The sequence below is a fragment of the Pteropus alecto genome, unplaced genomic scaffold (genome assembly GCF_000325575.1).
Source record: "Pteropus alecto unplaced genomic scaffold, ASM32557v1 scaffold3, whole genome shotgun sequence".
NCBI lineage: Eukaryota > Metazoa > Chordata > Mammalia > Chiroptera > Pteropodidae > Pteropus > Pteropus alecto.
Window position 1 is genome coordinate 35285303 of NW_006442484.1, and position 9842 is coordinate 35295144.

Genomic DNA, 9842 nt, shown 5'->3' on the forward strand with positions numbered 1-9842 from the left:
AAATTTGAAACATTTCTTAAAAGGAGTCTGAATTCAAAACTCTGACTTTACCCTTATCAAATGCTTTTGGCAATGTTGAAGAAATCTTCTGGGAGAAATTTAATAAACATTTCTTGGAGGGACAGCACGGAGTACAAACATCAGGGTGCCTCCACAAAATACATCTCAAACTTGATTTCTGAACAATGCTATTGCATACTCTGGTCTAGCATTTGGAATTCTAATTACAAAAAATCCCAAACTGCTTCTAGACTCTTCTCCTCCATGACCACCCTAATATTATTCATGCACTTGTCAAGCACAAGCACTTCTTTCTGTGATAGAAATGAAACTGAAATCAATGAACACAGACAATACAATAGCACTTTAACTTCTGACTTTATTTTTTTCCTCAAATAAACAGGCGATAAAATACTGTGTCCAAAACAAAAGGCATGGCTCCCTGTTTTCTTCTTTCACAGAGTACCGGACAATGTAAACAATAAATTTTGGTCGAACTTCTGAGTCCTCTTAATTTTTTGCCAGCCATTCAAACAACATTCATTTGTTTGTTTATATCAATATTTAACAGCATAAAGAGTAAAACAAGCAAACAGTCTGAGGCATATCTGATGTGCTCACATTATGAACACGTATCAACATCATTTTTAGTCTGGCAAAGAAAAACATTGCTTTAGGAAGTGGGTCATGTGAGTGTACAAATGCTTCGTGGACAGGCCGGATATGCCGTGGTTCTGGTCAGAGTACCACTGAAATACAAAGGGAAGGAAACTGCTTTATTTCTGCAGCCACACAATGCATCTAGCTTTGACTTTTTGATGCTGTCAGGATTATTTTGTAACTTTTCTAATATTATGGTTGAAATTCTACCGAAGAACACTTCAGCAAACAAAATAATTTACATGTAAACATTTGGAGCAGGAAGATTTAAAGATCTATTAACCTTCACTTATTCTTTAACCTTATGTTTTAGATCTCAGTGGCTAAGCTTTCACAGCAGCCAGTGTCCTTGGGGGTCAGAAGGCAGGCATGTGTTCCAGAGCTGTCTGCTGAGTCTGATACTTTGCTTCTCTAGAGCTAGGTTTCCGTATTTGTAAAATGAGCAGGCTGGATTTGATTTTCCCTAAGGCTTCTTCTAGCACAAACATCCCATGAAGCTTTTAGCCTCTAATTCTTCTGTATTGCAGAAAATCCACAACATATATAATCATAAACATCCCTCATAGGAGTTAAAAATAGTATCATTAAAAAAACAGGAACATGATATCACAGATTCAAACTTTGTCTTTGGAGAGATATTGATAAGATTATTGCTTTCATTAAAGGTGGCTATTGGTCACAGCGTAGTGTTATAGCCTTATAAGTTGGATTTACTTTAAGAGATCACAATTTAAAAAGTACAAAAACTCTTACTTGACCCTTTGTACATCATTTAAAAAAAAAGCAACAAATTTCAAAAAGAGGGGGTTTCCTTTTCTGGGTTCTTATTCAAGTGAGGGAGAATTTATGCTCTCCGAAGTGGGGAAAGGTAGTTATTAAGGATTATCTCCCTTGCTTTGGCTTTTGCCTTATTTTGCTGTTTTCATTTCCCACTCCTCATGCAACCTGGATTATCAGTCAGCTTGTTCACTTATTTACTCAGTAAAAATAGGAGCTTCTGTGGTAGACCAAGTATGTGCCAGTCACTGAAAACTTATAGATGAAAGGATTCTCTAACTCTGAGTGGAGCTGTATGATTTTAGGAAGCCTCTGGGGTCTCTGATAAGAACTGCAACTGCTTCTTACTAAATAAACAGAACCTTCTAGTTGTTTTGGGACTGCTAGGTTTTTTAGGCACTCTTAACACATAGCTACACTTATGTACATAGGATGACAGAACTATTGGATGTGGGAGCTAGAAATTATTTAATCTCGTAGATACCTTTATTTTATATGATTCAACTAGGATCACCAGAGGGAAACTGGCTTGCCTAGTGTCCTTCAGGGAGTTAATGAAAGATCAAGATTCATTTACCAATGTTATGCCTACTCTACCCTGCAGCCTCATTGTCAGGTTTTAGTAACAAATAAATAAATAAATAAAACTAAGATTCCTCCTTTTAGCTTAAGGGTCTAAGGCCTTGAACATGAGTAAAACAAAATTATGTACCATTGCCTGGAAATCCACTTGTGCATTAACCAGAGCTTTAGCAATCTGTGCTGAGTTTTGAAAGTGCACATTATCTGCAACAAAGAGAGAAAGTTAAAGTGCTGCTAAATACCAAAAAGCCTAGAGTGACAATGTACTGCCTGGAAATGAACACCAACAATTATCTAGTCATGCCGTTGACATTGTCAGCAGTGAGTAATCACACTCATTTATGGAAATGTCCCTGACTCTTAGGTATTGACCCTGAGCACAGGCATAGGAGGATGCTTAATGTTTCTTAAACAAAGTGATGCTGGCTCAGTATTTTTATGTGTAAGAGTCTTGCTTAAACCTCACCATCTGCTGTTCCGTGGATGAGAAGATAGTCTACATTTCTGAAATATTCTGCTCTTGCCATCACAGTTGAATTCTGGAAAAGAGAAAAAATTAACATTTTAGTTGCTGCGAGTTCTAATAGAAAACTAGCTAAATCATTGTGCAATGGACTTAGCACCAATACTGAAATTATGTATTGCTTTGGTTGATAAATATTTAAGAGTCAGAGCAACACATTTTCTTCATCATTTGCATTACTTCCATCTGATTCTTAGTTTGAAAAACTGAAAGTTTGTGTCATATGTTACATATGAGTGAGACCTTAGGCATAAATGATGCCCGCTCAAGCTGTGTAGGGTTTGGGGGTGGGGAGGAGGTTGGGAAAGAAAGAATAAAATCCAAAAAGAGTAAATTCCTTTCTAGTGAGGTGTTTTGCAGCTAACAAAAGATCATCATATTTGCTTGGGAACCCAGCAGAAGTGTAAACTCTGAATTACAGCTTTAAAATTGTTTTGCACATTTGAAATAAATTAATGACCTAAATAAAACAGAAGATGCTTACTTTATAGTGCTCGAGATTATCATCCTTTGTTGGGAGACCCATGAATCGCTCCGTGTAGATAGATGCTATAAAATATACAAGAATAGGTTGTTTGCATAGGATATGCATCATCTCATTAACCAACAAGACTCCCTGGATTGATAACTGCTCCTCGACTCTCCCATGTGCAGCTGCTGAGGAAGGTTCTTGCTTTCCTTTACTGCAATGCTCTGTGATTTGCCTCAATAGGAGGAGGAGATTATGAAAACGGGAACATCTATCATTAGAAAGGGCTGATTTTTAGCTTTTTCACTTCTACCTAAAGCATTTCAATTGGGGGGATGTAGAGATAGGAATGACCTCATGGAATTACCTCATTATAGTTGAAAAGAAATCACAAATGTGGCCACCCGTATTACTTTTGCTGTGTCTTAACTAATCTGGGATGGAAATGTGTCCCTCAAATCCTCCTCATCCAACGCACATAAACAGTACAGTTTTTTTCTGAATAAAGATTCCCTACAAGTCACAACTGTCTCATCTCTACCCCCCCAAAGGGAAAGGGATCTAATGAAAGTTAATTTTTGTACAATTTTTATAGTTAATTCCAAATAATATTACATCCTGCATTGATGCTAGTCATAAATATAGGCACCCATGGGAGGTGTACTTCTCGAAGAAAGTTTTTATTTCTCTGATTTCTGGAGCGATGAAGCTGGCAGCTACAAACTGTGGAAGGTAATTACTCGGACCCTGTCCAACTTTACATAAGATGCACTTAAAAGCCAGTTATGCTGCATCAATATGCCTGCAAAAACACAGAGTTAGTTCTAATTTTAAAGGTTTGGTTCCATAAGGGGCAATGGAGTTCTGGAGAGAATAAGACATATTGGATTTTGGAAAAGTCCTTCCTCACTCTTAAGATGTTTGATTGTTACAACGTGATTATAATATATCACATAAATAATCTCCTTTATAGATTTTATTTTCCCCAGTGATGCTGAGGTGAATTTTACTGCATAATTTGTTTTCCTAGCAACCTCAAATATAGAGTAATTATGTGTTAAATGTTTTTGCAGCAACATTTATGAAATGTTTCCATACCGTAATATTCCCAGCTGGAGACTGGAGCCACTGCTATCCCACATTTGAAGAGACCAGTTCCAGATGCAAGGGCCAATGATGAAACATAACCTCCGTAGGACTATAGAGATATTGTTATGTGTTAATCCCAAATTTTTATAACTCTCCTCCGCATTTTTGCTATAATATACTTGACTCACAATAAGTGCTGATGGGAGATGGGGGACTTGGATAGAGTAGATTAATGTTTACCCTGCACCCTTGGCAGCAAGCTCCACCAGACATAACAGTAATTTCACCCCTAGTAAAGCATAAATACTTGGTGTGCTGACCAGAATACGGTAGAAGTTTAAGAGATGGATATAAATGCAATTTTTCAGCAAAAATTTCTCTTTTTTTCCTCCTCTATATTTTTCCAACCAGAACCTTGTTGGAGCAAAAACAGGATTTTACTTGAAAGAAATGCACCAAAAAAGGAGATTTTTCCAAAATGCAAATGCAAACTACTTCCAAGAGTTTGCAAAAGTGCTGTGAGGCAGGACTTGTATCTGTGTGCTTACCTATTTTCATAACAGAACAGCAATGGGAGTACATAAGAACCTTCTAGATAGTTTAAGACATGGCTACGGTTTATGTATAATGTAGTTTTTTACTTATTTTGTTTTGGGGATTGCTGGCAAAGCAGCTCAAAGGAGGAAAAGACATTGGTGTCTAAAAATTTTGCATAACCTTCTACAAAGTGAATGAAAACAAAAACAAAGAAATACAAAAAGGAATACAAATTGCAGAGTCAAGAGTAAGTTTAGCTTTCATCAGTTTTCTTCCCCTAGAAGTCAGTAGGTAATTCAGAAATGTGGCCCTAATAACAGAAGGAGATGTTTGCTTGCATCACTTGGAACTCTGAACTTTATCCTAAAAATGAAGACAGAGAGCATCACGACAAGGCTCCGTCTCTCACTGGAGGCATATTTGGTCTGTATGAACATGCTGGCAAGAGGTGCTTCTCCTCAAAACATCAATTAAGTGGTATTCTGGGACGTAAACCCCTAAAAATGTGTGTGCTAGGTTAGGAAGTGATTCTCAGTGTCTATTCTTGCCCCAGTGCTGGGATGGGGCAAATCATACAAATCATAAGAGAAAAGTATAACTCTCCAACTGAAGATGTACTTTTTTTTAACAAAACAAAACAAAACAAAACATCTTATTACCGCAAAATTCTGGGAATCATTTCACTCACGTCAGGAGAAATCATATCACTCTTTGGTACTGAAAAGTTAGTCTTTAGAGAGAGTGAAAGAGTGAGAGCTCTATAGAGCAAGAAAGACAGGCGGACATGGCGATGGCAGCAGGTCAGTGGCAGGGGTCTCTTTTTAATTCACGAAATATATGAAATGGGGGAATAAGCTAAACAATCTTGCTGAATGCAACAGTTTAAAGAAGAATTCTCTAGCTACTTTACAGTTTTATGTTTCCAGCTCTGGGAATTTTATTGAGGACCCACAGCTCCAAAACACAGAATAAAAGAGGCAACTCAGATGATACCATGGGCTCTTTTTATTATACTTGAAGGAAAACTAAAACATAGAGAGGAAAACTGTATTTTAAAAACAGAACAAACACTTGGTTTTTAAATCGTTTCAGTAAGTGCAAATTTTCTCTCAGGTTCAAACTTTCACCTATAATATCAAAATAATTTGTTTTGATGTGTAGGTTAGCAATAACTACTATGGAAACATGAGAATTTTCCTTCCTTCTTAATTTTAGGTTTAGATGAAGGTAGAGTCAGCTGGAGTCCTTTAGAAATATTCTTATTGTTTATGGTTTTATTGGAAAAGTGTGTTCACTGCAAATAACAATACTGGGTCCTGCTTCTCCTTTCCTATGCCCCAGAACAGGAAACAGCATGAAGCGAGATTTGAAAATGGAAGCATTTGCATATAGTAAAAAGGTTTTAGGAATTATTAATCTGTATCTACAAAGTGATACGATAATAGTGCTGTATCTAAGTGAAATTTTCATGTTTTCAGGATGAATACAAACTGGCTCCAAGAATTTGTAAGAACAAAACTACTAGAGCAGCAGCACAACAAAAAAAGGTGTGCTTTAAATTTCCAGGCAGCTTAGAAAAGCTATTCCTATTGTAGAAATGAAGAGGAAAAAAAAGCACCCGAGTTAACTTTTTTCTGCTCTCCCATGGGTGGGGCTCCAAGTCAGAGTGGGTGGTTGCCGCAAGAAAAGAACCCACGGAGCAGATTGGCCATGAGAATTCTAGAATTTTGTCCTTTGCACTTAGACGCCTTGCCATTTTGCTTAAATGAAGGATATCTTTAAAAACATTTTTAGAAGGGCACAGAATTTTGAGGGGTTTATAGAATACTCTTATGTGAGCTATAATGCACATTGGAACATTTTACCCACAGGCAATAATAATAAGGAGCTAATGTTTGTAGGCCAAGGTTATGGCAAAGGTCTTTTTGGTCCCACGCAGTCTGTCTCCCTTCTCCCACCTCTCACCACCCCCTTACTCATTGGCCTTGTTGATGTTCTTTGAACTCTCCAAGCGTGATCTAGCCCCAGGACTTTTGCAAATGCTGTACCCTCTGCCTAGAATGCCCTTTCCTTGGAAATCAGCACAGCTTACTATCTCTCCTTTTCAAATCTTAAATCAAAAAAAAAACAAAGTCTCACCTGTCCTTCTAATCTAAAATTCCACCAACCCCACACCATGCTTCTTTCTCGTTTTGTTTTTCTCAGAGCACTTATCATTGTTTAACATCCTAAACATTTTAATTATTTATCCTGCTTATTGTCTTCCTCCCAACCATTCCAACTTCACAAAGGTAGTTTTTTTCTAATCTGTCTTCTTAACGAATGCATCCCTAGCATTGAGAGTATGACTTGAAACAGAGTAGAAATTGCATAAATATTTATTTGCTATATGACTTTCCTATTAACTCATCTAATCTTCACAGTGACTTGGTGAGAAAATTATTGCTGAGTTTCATGATGAGAAAACGAGCTCAGAGTACACTTAGATTAGTTACAGAGTCAGTAAGCAGCGGAGCTGAGACTCAACCCCAGGACACTTGACTCTACAACTCATGCCATTTCCTCTACACCCCTACACTACCTCTTTGGGAACTTTAAATTTTGAGTCTAATACAGTCTCATTAGAGGTGCATTTGTCCTACTTTTACATCGTTGATCACACATAGCAATTCAAATTGCTTATAATTAGTCACTGGAAGAGAAAGGAACTAAGATTAAATCATGAACTAATGCTTATTCAACACCACCTGGCTAGGCCTATATTAACAAAGCAAAGCCCATAAATGAGGTTGTTATTCTAATAATTTAGGCAAAACCCCCGCTGCTCTTCAATTGTCAGAAAATAATTGCTTCAGTTTTTCCTTGCATAAATCAGGGTTTTGCAACCTCAATGCTACTGACATTTTGGGCTGCATAGTTTTTTGGTTTTTTTTTGCGGGGCGGGAAGCGGGAGTACTGTCCTGTGCATTGTGGAATATTTGACAGCATCTCTGGCCTCTATTCACTAGATGCCAGTAGTACTCCCCAAGTTGTAACAACTAAAACTATCTTCAGACATTACCAAATGTCCTCTGAGGGACAAAATTGCCTGGTTAAGAATCACTGTCATAACAGAAACTTCCTAAGCATAGTGCTGGGTACATAGTGGATAGCTAATAAGCAGCTAAAAACAGAGCTAATAGACTTTGGTTTGCGTGAGTTAGAAAAATGAAAAGGTAAGATAAAAATGCCTCCTCTCCGCTTCTAAATCTGGATAATGAAAGGAAATGTAGGATTTGCAACTTATTGACCAATTGACTACAAAAAATGTGTGGTTAGCTATTGTGTATTTCTTAGACCACTAATGTGCCTAACACTTCATGGAAGCAGATACCTCCTTCCATGATATGAAACACAATAATAGCTAAATAACCCGCATGGTCATTCCCAATGTCTTCCTCTTTCCTATCTCCAATTTCTCATAGGTCTCTGCTTACACTATAAAAGGCCACTTGGAGCTATGACTTCTCATCTCCTACTTTATTGTCTAAATTCAGGCTCTTGGTATTTGTTGCCAGAATTTCTGCTCTCTTAGACCCTTGGCCCACTCCCTCCCCTACTCCAGGCCATCCTTTGCTCAGCAGCCAAGAGTATCTTTCTAAGACACCAATTCTATTCCCTATTGACTCCAAGAGCACTTCTCAAAGAGAAATCCATGGATCAAATACATTTTGGTGATACTGTATTAAACAAAATTTAACAGGATTCTTTACTACTCCTTCATACACTATTACATAGAATTTATGATTTACCAAATGATCAGATCAGAGAACATTTTCTTGAAAAATTTCCTGGCAATAACAGAACACATTTGGGAGAACATTGATTTATAGGGTTAAATTCAGTTTAAACGACATCATAGATGTGCAAGATGGTGAAGTTTAGTGCTAAATATTTGATTAACAAAGCTAAAAAAAGACAAAGTCCATTCCCTTTATGAGCTACGTTTTTGTGAGAGAAACCGACAGATAAGATAAAACATTATAATTTCTATAAGAGCAGTATAAAGAGCTACTGTAGTACAAAAAAAAGTCTTTTCTGAGTTGTGTCTTAAAGAACAAGTAGGAATTTTCCATCGTGGAGTGAGAAAGAGGTAGGGAATAGAAGAAGAGAATGGACATTGCAGGTTGAGAAAACAGAATTTATAAAATCAAGGGAACAAGGAAGCACAGACAGAAGTCAAATTATTCAATAAGGTGTGGGGAAAAGTAGAGAGAGATGAGACTGCAAAAGTACGTTGCAGCCAGATTACTAAGGGCCTTGCATGCAAGTAAATTTGTTTGGATGCTAGGATGAGGTCAATGCATAGCTTCGGAGAATATATATTTGTAGAAAATAACTTGGTAAGAACTGTGTTTGGAACAATAATTTCATTGGCAACATTGGAGCTTGTGATACCATAGCAGTGAGGCTAGTTAAGAGGCAATTGGAATAGTTAAACTGATACCACTCAACCTATGGTCCATGAACCAAAAGAATCAGTATTACCTGGGATCTTGTCAGAAATGCAAATCCGTGAGGCCTACCTACCCTGGAGTACTGAATCAGAATCTTAGGTGATAGGGCCCCGGAAACTGTGTTTTAACAAGTTCTCCAGGTGATGCTTATATAAGCTAAAGTTTGAGAAGCTCTGGTCTAAATTTCATATGAAGAAACTTGGACTATGGCAATGTCAGTGGGGATGATGAGAACAAATTTTGATGTTTGAAGGTAGAATTGATGGACTTCAGTAACCAACAGAATGTTGGAGTCAGGGAGCAGGAGAAGTTGAAAATTGCTCTGAACTTACTAACTTGGGTGACTAGGTATGCAATGAGGTCCTTAGTAAAGATGAAGACTTATTTTAAAGTAGAGACTATAACAAGTTTAGCTTGGGCAAGTTAAGTTTGAGGCCCCTGTAAGTCATTTGGAAAAGGTGATTGGTAAGCATTTGAAAGGTGGAGCTCAAGAGAGAGACTGACTGGAGCTGGTGGCAGAGATCTGGTAGTCACCACTATGCTTGAGCTACATGGGTTTCCCAGGACCCAAGGAAATGAAAGAATGAGATTCAAGGCTGGCCCCAATAAAACACCAACATTTAAAGAATGTATGGAGTGTAACAATCATGGAGGCATAGAAAAATGAGAAGAGAAATATGTCTTAGAGCCATGGATAAAGCCCGCTCTT

The 9842-nt window shown here is 37.6% G+C and overlaps 1 protein-coding gene across 2 annotated transcripts in view; it reads right to left on the reverse strand.

Moving 5' to 3' along the window:
* Positions 1-359: 359 nt before the first annotated feature.
* The window catches only part of FAP (fibroblast activation protein alpha), a 67397-nt gene continuing 57914 nt past the window's right edge, over positions 360-9842 (reverse strand). For both annotated transcript variants that reach the window (XM_006921127.3, XM_006921126.3), the window contains 5 exons: positions 4110-4209; positions 3027-3091; positions 2486-2558; positions 2150-2223; positions 360-749 (listed from right to left, as the gene is read on the reverse strand). In XM_006921127.3, coding sequence (XP_006921189.1) covers positions 648-749; positions 2150-2223; positions 2486-2558; positions 3027-3091; positions 4110-4209 — 414 coding nt within the window. In that variant the 3' untranslated portion in view covers positions 360-647. The remainder of the gene's footprint in view (positions 750-2149; positions 2224-2485; positions 2559-3026; positions 3092-4109; positions 4210-9842) is intronic.